This window comes from Eptesicus fuscus, chromosome 21 (genome assembly GCF_027574615.1).
Source record: "Eptesicus fuscus isolate TK198812 chromosome 21, DD_ASM_mEF_20220401, whole genome shotgun sequence".
Lineage (NCBI taxonomy): Eukaryota > Metazoa > Chordata > Mammalia > Chiroptera > Vespertilionidae > Eptesicus > Eptesicus fuscus.
Window position 1 is genome coordinate 44,331,677 of NC_072493.1, and position 12,867 is coordinate 44,344,543.

Below are 12,867 nucleotides of genomic sequence, written 5' to 3' on the forward strand. Positions count from 1 at the left end.
AGAGCACCACGGACAACAAGCCGTGTCTTTATTTTATAGCCAGATGCCACGAGGCAAAGTAAGGGCATGGTCAAGATGTTTACAGAGTTCTCGTGGGTTTCCATCCTACTCAATTACATGCACCTGATCAAGCTTTGTTTACTTGCAGCCTATATCACTCAGGCACATGGGGCCACGTGTTCAGACCATAGGTTCAAGCTTACAACTACAGCTGTTGGCTATCATTGTGCTGGGGGGCTCTGTCCTCCAAGCTGTGACTTGCACGTGGCTAGCAGAGGAATGTGCCCTCTCATTAGCCCGAGGCTTGAATCTGTCCAAACACTGTAGCCGCTCTCCACACACCTGTCTTCATGAAGCTCCATCCATATCCCCTCTCTCCAGCATGCCACCCCAAATCAATATTCAATCTCAAAAAATTTTAAAAATAACAAAACATGGCAGTTGCACTAACTCTGCCCGTAGAAGCCTGGACATGCCTCTCCGCTCTTTTTCAGAAGTGTCCAGGTGGAATTCTTTGCAAGGAGATAGTCCGCTTGTTGAAATTAAAAAAAATAAAATAAAGTGGGGAACAACCTATGATTGGATACAATGAGCAATTGAGAGACGTGTGTTTCTTTTACAGGTGATGCAGGATGGGTAACATCTCACATAAATCATTTACCAGGTTCTTCTGGTAAAAGATAACCATCAGGAGTGATGGGGTCCTCTCCTCTCAGTACCAGGGTGTTTGTCCCTGCAGCTCCGGAGAGAAGATCATCTGACGTTTAAAGTTGTTCTTGCCTTGACCAGTTTGGCTCAGTGGATAGAGCTTCCACCTGAGGACTCACGGGTCCTTGGTTCGATTCCAGTCAAGGGCATGTGCCTTGTTTGCGAGCACATCCCCTGTGGGGGGTGTGCAGGAGGCAGCTGATTGATGTTTCTCTCTCATCAATGTTTCTAGCTCTCTCCTTCTGCCTTCCTTTCTGTAAAAAATCAATAAAATATATTAAAGTTGTTCTTATTCCAGATGCACAAAACCAATGAATAGGTCTCACTCGAGGTAAGATTAACTAACCGATCATATAGGCGTTAGGACATGACTAGGCTTTTCTGTCCTCCTTTCCCCCTCCTCCTCCTCCTCCTCGTCCTCCTCCTCCTCGTCCTCCTCGTCCTCCTCCTCCTCCTCCTCCTCCTCCTCTGTCTTCTTCTTCTTCTTCTTCTTCTTCTTCTTCTTCTTCTTCTTCTTCTTCTTCTTCTTTCTCTCTCTCTCTCTCTCTCTCTCTCTCTCTCTGGATGGTGAAAACCGAGGGCTGGAACATGTAGAGGAACATGCTACTGTATCAGGGGGAGCAGGAGGCAGGGTGAGATTTCAAAATCAGTTTCATTTTCCTTTCCCACCTCCCTCTGTGTAGGTCTCCTCTCCCCACCCTTGGCTCCTCAGAGGTCCCCAGCTGTATTTTTCAGGTTGTAGAGGTGCACATGCACAGAAATGAAACGGAAGGAAGGAGGCACCCATGACTCCATCCACAGGCAGTTGGGTACATGCTATTTATTCTGTGAATGTTTCATTTTACATCGTGAGGATCACACACACATACTTTGTTTTTCTTTTTTCCCCATTTAACATCAGATGTTATACACATTCTGATATGACACCAACAGTTCTGCATAATTGTTATTTTTTAATATAGCTTATTGATTTTTTTAAAGATTAAGGGAGATGGATAGAGTTAGAAACATCAATGAGACAGAAACATCGATCAGCTGCCTCTTGCACACACCCTACTGGGGATGTGCCCGAAACCAAGGTACATGCTCTTGACTGGAATCGAACCCAGGACCCTTCATTCCGCAGTCTGACCCTCTACCCACTGAGCCAAACCGGACAGGGCTCTGCATAATTATTATCTTGAACAGCTTCATGAGTCTCCTGACCTACATTGCTTTATTGCTGACATAAACCATTGAATAATTTGGGACACATGGAGCGCTTCCACTGCTTTGCTATGACAAAGAGTGTTGTGATGAATTCAAACCTTGCCCACATTTCGGATTTACCAGAATTACTAGCTCAAAAGTGATGAATGAGACTCTGGATTCACCTTGCCTCACCTTCTGTCATAAAAATTGTAGCAGTTTACAGTTCTACTGGAGAACACTGCGGGTCTCCCTGCATCTTCACCAGCAACGACGGTTTTTTTGTGCTTTATGTTGAGCTCATAGGTTTTTGCAAATTTTAAATTTTTATTAGAATGTTGTTGGAGTTTTCATATGAATTTGAAAAAAATGATCAAGTCAAGTGTGGCTGCAAGTCATGGATGTCTTTATTTCTGGGAAGTTCCAGTTCAGGGCATAGGGATGGAGGATGAAAGCATGGAGAGATTAGGAATTGGTTTTCATGGTATCAGATATCCATTTGCGGTACATGCATAGGCGGGTGTATACCACTGGCTCAAATGGCAGTGAACAAGGGTAATATCCGGCAGACACCAGGCCTTGCAGGGAACCTTCGCAAATCAGCGGGCTCCCGGAGTCGCCCTGCAGAGGAGAGAGCAGATTAGCTTTGATTTCAAAATAACCAGCAATGAGGTCCCACAGACCCCATGCTTATCAAGCCTTGATCCTGCCAGAACACAGCTTTCCACCCTGGCCAATGGGAAGAGACTCATTGTCTCTGCGGGCCAATGGCAGAGCAGGAATGAATGCGATCATGGGGAGGACCAACCAGGTTTTCGGAAGACATTGGCTTGAGCCCTAGTCAATCACAGGCAGGGGGGCGGGGCTTCCAGGGTGTTAGAGCCCCATTTATTTGTCAAGCCCCTGGGAGAGGAAGCATTACCTCCAGGGAATCCCTTGCATTTCCTTACCCAGGGATAGGGGACAGGGTAATCCTGGAAACCAGGGGCGGGACCAATACCCTAATTTACAGGATCTAGTGCAAAATAAAAGTATGGACCACCAGGTTCAAATATATGAAGTTTAAGAAAAGCGAGTGCATTAAACCAAATGCGGGAATGTCGCGAGTTTGTGACTCTGTGTCCCTGCACAGTTTGCAAAATTATGAATCAGGCCCTCAGAGGGAGACAAGGGGAACCCCCCATTTTTAGGACATTCAACCCTGTCCCATCACCTCTCTTCCTAACACACACCATTTCACCACCCCTGAAAGCTGAGAGTGCAGATGTGAGCAAAGATAGTGGGAGTACAAATAGGCAAAGGATGAAAGAGAAAGAGAGAAGGAAGGAGAGAAGAGAAAGGGAAGGATGAAGGAGACAGAGAAGCAGAATGCTGGGGGTAGGGAATGAGGCAGAGATGGAGATAATAAAAAAAAAATTGACAGAGGCAGGAGAGAGAGCAAGCGAGGGAGGAAGGGAGGAAGAGAGTGATCGCAACACAGAGAGAACACAGCGGAAATCAGGAAATGAAATGAGGTAGGAAGACCTGGCCGGTTTGGTTCAGTGGATAGAGCCTAGGCCTGCAGACTGAAGGGTCCCAGGTTCCATTCCAGGCAAGGGCACCAGCCTGGGTTGTGGACTCAATCCCCAGTAGGGGGCATGCAAGAGGCAGCCAATCAATGATTCTCATCATCGATGTTTCTATCTCTCTCTCCCTCCCCCTTCCTCTCTGCAATCAATAAAATATTAAAAATAAAAAGAAATGAGGTGTGAGGAGAGATGAGGGGAGACGGTCCTGAGAGACAGAGAGGAGGGTACAGAGTTGAGGATGGGGGTGGGGGGGCTCAAAGAGGAGGGGCTCATTCTTTATTCAGAATTAGAACCAGATACACAGATACAATCCCAGAACATTAGCCTCAGGCATATGCCAGGGATTGCAACGAACATTTTAAGGCATATTTTAAAAATCAAATTTAATATGAAAAATATCTATGAGGAACCTGGTATTCCAGTTGTGTGTGTGTGTTTGTGTGTGTGTGTGTGTGTGTGTATTTAATTTTTTCTTCATTTCAGAAAGGAAGGGAGAGGAGAGAGAGATAGAAACGTCAATGAGAGAGAATCATTGATCCGCTGCCTCCTGCACGCCTCCTGGGGATGGAGCCTGCAACCTGGGCATGTGCCCTTGACTGGAATTCAACCTCGGACCCTTCAGTCCGCAGGCCTACGCTTGATCCACTGAGCCAAACCAGCTAGTGTGGTATTCCACTTTCAGAAAAAGACTGGGTCATTACAGTGCTGTTCTGAACCACATAGAAGCCCGAAACAAACAGTAAATCCAGCCCATTCTGGTTGCTTTTTGTTGAAAATTCTGATGTTTTGCTCATCATGGATTATGTTTTAAATATTTCATTGGAATATGATCGATCTATCCTGGTCACTGAGCTTTTGGTGTGCCCTTAAAGCTTGTGCTTGTAGCCCATGCCTCACTGCCCTGCCCCATAGTCCCAGCCCCACTTCTCACCCCCAGTTTCTATCCTTCAGCTTTGTGCCCACCCACAAGGCCCCGCAGGTCCCCATGGGGTCCCACCATGACCCGGGTAGAGAACTTAGGAGAGAGAGTCAGGAAAGTGGGACTGGTAAGGTGTGAGGGAAGGCTCAGCACCAGGGTCAGGCCCTGGGACAGTGGATGGAGGGGGAGACAGGCCTGGACTGAGAGGAAGCAGGACCCAGGGCAGGCCAGGGAGGAGAGGACTCACTGTGCAGGGGTAGCCGAGCCCAAATGGGGGAGCAGCACAGATCGTGTACGTTTTCAACGCGGTAGGATAATACAACTTGCATTCCGGGTAGGTGATGAGGCTGACATCTGAGCACATGAGCTCCGATGAAAATGTTGCTCCTGGAGAAGTTAGGGAGGAGGGGAGGAGTCAGAGGCTTGGTCCCGTGAACCTGTGGGTGCTGAGGTAAAACAATGGGGACCGTGGACATGGAAGGAGGAGGAGCCGGGTGACCCAATACGATGGATATGAAAAGGGCCCTATTTCTTGGACTCCCGGGTCGTTGGAAGGAAGGGACTTGTGTCTGAACTCCTGGGTTTGAACGTACTGCGCAGAATGGCCCCCTTATAGCAAACCTGCTCCACTCCAACTCTTAGGGTCCTGGAGTTCAGGTGAACCCAGCTCTGGGGTTACCTTACCTACATTTGCTCTTATCTTTAATCCCTGAGGCAGTTCAAGCCATATGCCTGCTCTCTACCTCCACCCTCATTCCTGAGGCCAGGTCAGCGGGTTGGCCCCAGCAGGTTCTAGCTCCACCATCTCTAGTGGCAGCTCTACCAATGGAAGGAAAAGGAGCTGGCATTGAGGGACACCTCCTGGGTAGAGGGGGCTGGGGACCAGGTCTCCTTTGTCTGAGGGAGAAGGCATCTGAAGGCCAAGACTCCTGGGTCTGATGGTGGAAGCGGCTGAGGGCCTGGACACTTGGCTCTGCGTGAGGTGGTGACTGGGGTTCTAACTCCTGGGTCTGTGGGATGGAGGCCTGGGATCGGGGGATTATGGAACTGGGGGAGGTATGTCTAAAGGTCCGTCTTTCTGGGTCTGACCATGCAAGGCCTGGTAGTCTGGCTTCATGGTTCTGTGAACGCACGTGTTGTGGGATCTGGAACCTTGGATCTGTCCCCTATATCTGCGACCTGAGGAAGAAGGGAGCTGGGACCTTGGTGACTGGGGTCACAGAGGCGGCCTCACCTTCAACCATGGTGGTGATGCCCCAGCCAGAGACAGTACAGCTTGTCTCAGGTTCTTTGCAGCTGGACGGTAGGTTGATTTTCTTCACATTGCGCGAGAGCCTGGCCGGGCTGCTCAGCTTCACAAGCATGATGTCATGATCATCGGTGCGGTTGTCATACCATGGGTGGACGAAGGACTCTGTAGCGTTGATTTTCCGGGCACGCCCACCAACCAGAAGATCACTGCCCATTTGCACAATATAATCACTTAAAAAAAAAAAAAAGGAACATTCAGATGGAGACACTGGGATTGAGAGCAGGGTACAAAGATCCAGAGTTAGGGGAACAGAAGCCCAGAGAAAGAGCGAGAGAAAGAAAGAGATACACAAGGAATCAGCGAGAGACATGGAGTCTAGGTGGCTCCCCTGTCCCGTACCTCATCTGGCAGTGGGCGACGGTGAGCACCCACCACTTGTTGATCAGCACACCTGCACACTGCAATGTATTGTTGTAATACAGGGCCACCTGCCAGGGATGGGAGCCTCTTGGACATACAACTCCATTAATAATCCTTTCCCCGTTTCCGTGGGCTGGATGGAGACATGGAGAAAACATGGGTAGTGGCATCAGGGGAGGGCTGAGTCCACAGTAGATGAATTCCCAGAGACAGTGATGGAGAGAGACACACAGACAGAGAGGCGTGGAGAAGGGCAGAGGCAGGCACGGAGCACAGGGCAGAGACAGCTGCAGACGGAGATGGAGAGAGATGGGGGGAGCCTATTCAGAAACCCAGGGCAGAAGCTGGTGGAGGCCACCCCAGCATCTGATGAGAGAGACACGGAGGGCGGGAAGCAGCCTGGAGGGCACCCAGAGCCCAGGAGTCAGGAGGGAGCAGGAAGGAAGGGGCCACAGCCCAGGGGTCGAGTCTCCATGGGAGGAGGCTACTGCAGGGGAGGGTCCTGACTCAGGGGTTCTTTGGAGAGAGAGGGCCCTAGAGAGGGGAGGTGGGGGACTGTGAGGCCCAGGGGTAAGGTCAGGACTCCCAGGCTGGTCCTCACCTTCTTGTCCAGCAGATCCCAGGGCTAAGGACAGCAGTAGGAGCAGCAGGGTTGGGTGAAAGGGACCTGCCATGTGTCCTGTCTGAGCCTCTGTGGCTGCCACAGAGGAACGGCCTCTTCTGCTGGGGCTGGAAAGACAGAGAGTTCAGGAAGCGGGACTCCTGGTCTCCAGGTCCCTCCTCTTCACTCAGACCCAGGAGCCCCAGTCTGCCCCACCTCCTCCCTCAGGCTCAGAAGTCCAAGCTAGAGACACCCTTCCATGCAGATGCACCTAGGGATTGGGCTTCCTGTCCCTCCCCATTTATAACTGAAAGCCTTTCTTTTCTTCCCCATTTATAATTCTTTGTCCCAAGTTTCTTTTAGGTAAAAGACCCAAAACTCCAGCCCTCCAGCCCGTCTTTCTCACAACCAGAAATTCAGGCCTCTACTGCTCTGCCCTCAAGTGCAAGAGTCGGCTGTCCTTGCAGACACACCTGCCCACCCCAAATGGGATTTCCTCTCACCTGCAGTGGGTCTGATCTGGAGTGGTCTTCAGACTGGGTTGAACTTCAACTGTGTCCAGCCCTGTGCAGAGTGGCCCTCTTATAGCACACACGACCCCACTCCAACTCTCATGGTCCTGGAGTTCAGGTGACCCCAGGTCTGGGATTACCTTACCTGCATTTGCTCTTATCTGAAACCCCGGAGGCAGCTCAAGCCATATGCCCGCACTCTACCTCCACCCTCATTCCTGAGGCCAGGTCAGGGGCTTGGCCCCAGCACGTTCTGGCTCCAACATCCCTGGGGGCAGCTATGAAGGGTGTGACCAGGTACTGGCACTGAGGGGCAGGACCAGGAGTCAAGGACCTACCTTCAAGGCTCAGGATGGACTGTGCCCTGGGTCCTCCACTGTGGCCAATTTCCTTGCCCTCTGCCTCTCTCGGTGGTGGCCTGGAACTTACACCGTAACTCGGAGCAGCTTGTGGGAACTTGTCAGGCTGAATCCCACACATGTCTTTGAGCCTGAACCTGACCCTAATATTGGGCTATGAATTTAAAGAGAAGGCTTTCCTAACTCCACCTACTATATATGTACTGTTTTTCACTTATTATACTTTGATTTCTATACATAGTATGTATATCTAAAAAAAATGTCTGAACATTTTCTAATGGGACATTTTATTTACTCTATAAATAGTCTTGAACAGCCCTCGCCTGTTTGGCTCAGTGGATAGAGCGCTGGCCTGAAGACCAAAGGGTCCTGAGTTCAATTCTGGTCTAAGGCATGTACCTTGGTTGCCGGCTCTTCTCCGGCCCTGATCGGCTCCTGCAAGAGGCAACAAATTGATGTGCCTCTTTCACATCCTTGTTTCTCTCTGTCTTTCCCTCTCTCTTCCACTCTCCCTAAAAATCCATGGAAAAACATCCGCAGAAGAAAATTAACCAAAAGACAAAATTTTTTTTTAATTTTAAAAATAAATTTTAAAAGTCTTGGACAATTGTTTCTCTTAGAATGCTTACTCCTTCCTTTGTTCTATTGTATAATGTTCTACACTAGAGCTTTATTGTGACTTATGTGACTATTCTATATTGAAGTACCTTTAAATAACTTGCATTATAATGAGGGTGGGATGAATTTCTCTGTATTTTCATCTTTGCTCATTGTATTCATTCATGAAGTATCTAGGGAGCATTTACTCTGATCCAGAATCTGTTCTGGCCTCTGAGGGCACAGCATCCACAAAACAGCAAAATTCCATCACAAAGCCCCTCATTCCAGTGGGTGGAGACCTTGAGTAAAGAGGCAGAACTTCACATTTCTGGTATTTTTATGTGGCAGGAAGTGCTATGGAGAACAATAAGACCAGAGGAGGACTAGGCAATTATTTGTTCCCTTTGATCTCAGCAACCCCTGCAGTTATAATATTGGGAAAGGTGGTTGGAAAGACCCCAGGTGAAGAGGATATTTGGATAAAATCTTGTAGGAGGTGGTTCATGTAGCTACTTGGGATCAGTGAGTCCTAGGCAGAGTGACAGGGAGGCGAGAAGAGGAGGGGAACCTAGAAGGTTCTAGCAGGGAAGACTTTTTTATTGGAGCTGAATGAATCAGAGGGAGGAGGGTGGGCAGTGTGTTCAGAGGCCTCACAGGATTTGGAACACACAGGGATTGAGGACCGATATAGGACTTTGGCATTGGCATTGAGTAACACAGGAACCATTGTCAGATGACTAGTAGCCAGCTGATTCCTAATAGTGGAATTGACCCTCACTTCTAACTCAGACACCCAAATATGTTTCATGCCTTAGTGTGAGTCCACTTGTTATCTCAATTCAGATCTTTAATCCAATTCTGCCTCAGTCCCACAAGTTGACCATCATGGACATTGTTGCCTACCCAACATGCACTCCTTCTGCCATTTGTCAGAACCTTGATTTAGTTTGGACAACCTGCTATGCTCATTGTGACTGCAACTGAGCTTTACTGCACCAAGCACGGGTGGGCCCATTTCTGCTGTGCAGGGACTGGTTTATAAATAAACATGTGATACAATGTTGACCAATGAGGAGTGAGGGAAACCCAACTGGGCTACTTCAGGGAACTGCTCTCTTCTTTCCAAAGTGAGACAAGAGAAGAGTTCTCCTTGACTCTGTTAGACAGTGTCCCTTCTGGGGATAAATTCTGGAAATGAGTCAGCCTTCCTGGAACTGGGGAGGGAAGTGGCTGGGGGATAGAGCCATAGCTCTGTGGATGGTCAAACAGAGAGAAAGTGATGGAGATAGTCAGTGTCTTTAATGAGGTTGCTGAGCTGGTGAATTAATGCTCCATGAAGCCCCTTCATCTCCTGACATCTGCAGGTTTCCTTTCTGGTTTAAAGTTTCTGTGTTGTTATTGCTCCCACTGCCAAAGTCTTTTTTCGTAAGACCTTGACATCGTGTTCAGATTTCATTGCAATCTAGCATTTGATCCCAAAACCATCAATTCCAAATCTAATTCCGAGCTGAATCTCCATGTGGAATCCAAATTAACCAATAAACCTTACCCTATCTCTAGTGGCAGCTCTTCTTACCATCCCTGATATTTCATTATAGCACTTAACTCTATATCATGTTTTGTTTTATGTGCATTTGTTCATTGTCTATTTCTCCCACCTAGCCTGTGACTGCATAAAGATAGGGACTCATACAGTACAGCACCTGGAGTCCATCAGATCCTCATAAGTAAGAGTAGGATTAATGGCTGAAAGTGAATTTACTTTTCCTTTTAGCCTGTGAGCTATAGAATTGAGGGGAAAAACCTTTATCTGGCACCTTCATAAGCCACAAGTTATATTATATGCTCACATCTCATTTAATCTTCACAATAGCTTTTGGGAAGGGGGGCTGGATACAGTGAACTTTATTTTTAAAAATACATTTTTTATTGATTTAAGAGAAGGGAGAAAGAAAGAGATAGAAACATCAATGATGAGAGTGAAACATTGACTGTTTGCCTCCTGCAGGCCCTCTACTGGGGATCGAGCCTGCAATCCAGGCACATGCCCTTGACTGGAATCGAACCTGGGACCCTTCAGTCCACAGGTAGAGGCTCTCTACACTGAGCCAAACCAGCTAGGGCCAGTGAACTTTATTATGTATGACAAGGTAGGGCTCCCTAGGCTGCACCCCTACTTCTACAGGGTGTCAGGGCTGTACCATATGGAGGTAGGTCAGGAGATTTTCAGCGTGTTGGGAATCGATTTGGGGCAAGGACTCCCAGTAGCTGAAGGCCTCTCCTCCTCTCATAGGGCTGGTGGTCCAGGGGTCGCTCACTATTTGGAGGCAACGAGGACCATACAATCCATCTCTCCATTTCTGTGGCCAAGTTCATTTTCACACCAGGAAGTGAGGTTGATGAATGGTCGTTGACAATGTCAGCTTCAGCACTGACGTTGGGAAAGTGGGTGTCACTGGCAAAGTCACAACATACAACCTGGTCCTCAGTATAGCCCATGATGCCCTGGGTGGCTTTCACAGCCTCTCTGGGCTTGTCGAGAAATGAGAGTCAGACAGGCAAGGACCTGAATCCTGGCTGTGCTGCTTCCTGGTGAGTCAGATTGCCTCTCTGAGAAGAACCCCAAGTTCTCCACTGTGAAGAAGAATATGAGGGGCTACCTGGACTCCAAAGTCTCAAAGGGAGGACCTTCACGGTGGTCTAGACTTTGAGGTCCAGAATTAGGAGGGAGCTGGTCCCTTGACTGTGGGTCTTAAGCAGGATGGGTGTGGACTTTCGGGTCTGAGAGGGGGGCGTCCGGGAGACTTGGCTTCTATACTTTGTTCAAGGAGGGGTCTTCACCTCCTGTGTGCAGTGAACCAGTGGCTGCAGAATTTCTGCAATATGGGGAAGGGTAGAACGTGGGGCTAGGAGAGACTCAAGAGGGAGATATGATTAGAAGAAATATGAGCAAGAATATAACTACCTGGCAAGTCTGACAACTCACCAACTGAAAGTAACCACATGGGCATGTTCTGATCATAAAATATTCCCAGCGGGTGGGTTATTGCAGGAAGTCACGTCCTAAGGTCTATATGGTACCTTAACCTTTACCTTTACCTTGAGCAAATCCTGTTCACTGTGTTTGTGCATCTGGGAAAATAACAACTTTCAATGCCAGCCTAATCTCTCCAAAATTCCAGAGATAATATACCCTGATACTGGGAGGAGATGACCCCAACATTCCTCATCGTTATCTTTTACCAGCATAACCTCGGTAAAATATTTATGTGAGAGGTTAACTATCTTGCATTACCTGTAAAAGAAACATGTACCTCTCCATTGCCCTTTGTATCCAATCCTACGGATTTCCCCACTTTTTAAAAAATTCAACAAAGAGGGCTATCACAAGTCATTGGCAAAGAATTCCATCTCGGGCTTGTATAAAGGAGCTGAGAGGCAGGGCCAGGCGGCTCCAGCCAGAGTTGGTGCAAAACCGCCATGTTTTGTTACTTCTTAAATTTTTAGATTGAATTTTGATTTGGAGTGCCATGGGGGAGAGATGAGAAGTTGATGGAGCTTCGTGGGGATGGGTGTCCCCAAACCCCAGACATACCTTCAACTTTACACAGATACAGGGGCCTGGACTTTTCGGTCTGAGGGAGAAGGGGGCTGAGAGCCTTGGTGCTGCAGGCTAAGACCAACAAGTAGTTAGCATAATTATGTGAGAAGTCTGCTGGAAGGCTAATGGACTTTAATATTCAGTAAGGGCTGAAAATCAGCATAATATTGCTGTTGGCTGAATGGCTGAAGGCAATCCCCTAACCTGATAATCCTTTTACTGTTTACCAAACTTTACCTTTTTTTTATTAAATATTTTATTGATTTTTTACAGAGAGGAAGGGAGAGGGTTAGAGAGCTAGAAACATCGATGAGAGAGAAACATCGATCAGCTGCCTCCTGCACACCCCTACTGGGGATGTGCCTGCAACCAAGGTACATGCCCTTGACCGGAATCAAACCTGGGACCCTTGAATCCGAAGGCTGAGGCTCCATCCACTGAGCCAAACCTGTCAGGGCCAAACTTTACCTTTGATATGCCTGTTTGCTTTGCTAAAGGGAAAATGTGTATTCTAGTAAAGAAAAGCTAATGGGTCCACGATTCAGAAAGCTTTTCGGCTAGAGGGAACTTAACAGCCTGGCTCCCCATGCCTTCTAAATTTATATTTCTTGTCTAGTGCATCCATTTGTGCGCAGCCCCTTCGCCAGACCTTGAACCCTAGCCGCAAATGGATGCGGCATTCACACCTTGGCTCCTGTGTTTTGTGGGAGGACGGGTCTTGGTTTCCTCTGTACAGGGTATTGGTGGCTACAGAAATACTGCAATTCCGGGTAAGGTGGGGAGAGAGCTGGGGAGGGAGACTAAAGAGGAAAATGAGATGAGGAGAGAAAGGATCTAGAGGAGATTGGCCAGAGTAGAATTCTGGGAGAGAAACTGATAGTATGGGTGGTCCTAACCTGGAGAAGACCCAGTGTGAGGTGTGGTTGCCCAGGGAGGCCAGGATACCAGGAGTCTCCAGACCTTTCCAGGCTCTGAGTCACAAGGGACTTCCCCCTCCTCCCTTCCAGAGGCACCTTCCTGCATTGTTTGAAAGCAGGAGCCCACCTACAGGGGTTCCCACCCTATCTTTCTCTCCCATCGCAGACGTAGGAAGCTCACTTGTGGCAGGTCATGTGGGACTCCAGGTCCCGTTTACCTGT

At 48.3% G+C, this 12,867-nt stretch overlaps 1 protein-coding gene across 1 annotated transcript; it reads right to left on the reverse strand.

Moving 5' to 3' along the window:
* Nucleotides 1-2,291: 2,291 nt before the first annotated feature.
* LOC129147585 (kallikrein-7-like) lies at nucleotides 2,292-6,771 on the reverse strand. The gene is made up of 5 exons (XM_054710160.1): nucleotides 6,657-6,771; nucleotides 6,035-6,188; nucleotides 5,618-5,865; nucleotides 4,631-4,770; nucleotides 2,292-2,517 (listed from the first exon to the last, which is right to left on the reverse strand). Exons 1-5 carry the CDS (start codon nucleotides 6,727-6,729, stop codon nucleotides 2,362-2,364), a joined length of 771 nt encoding a protein of 256 aa, XP_054566135.1. The 5' UTR covers nucleotides 6,730-6,771; the 3' UTR covers nucleotides 2,292-2,361.
* Nucleotides 6,772-12,867: the final 6,096 nt, after the last annotated feature.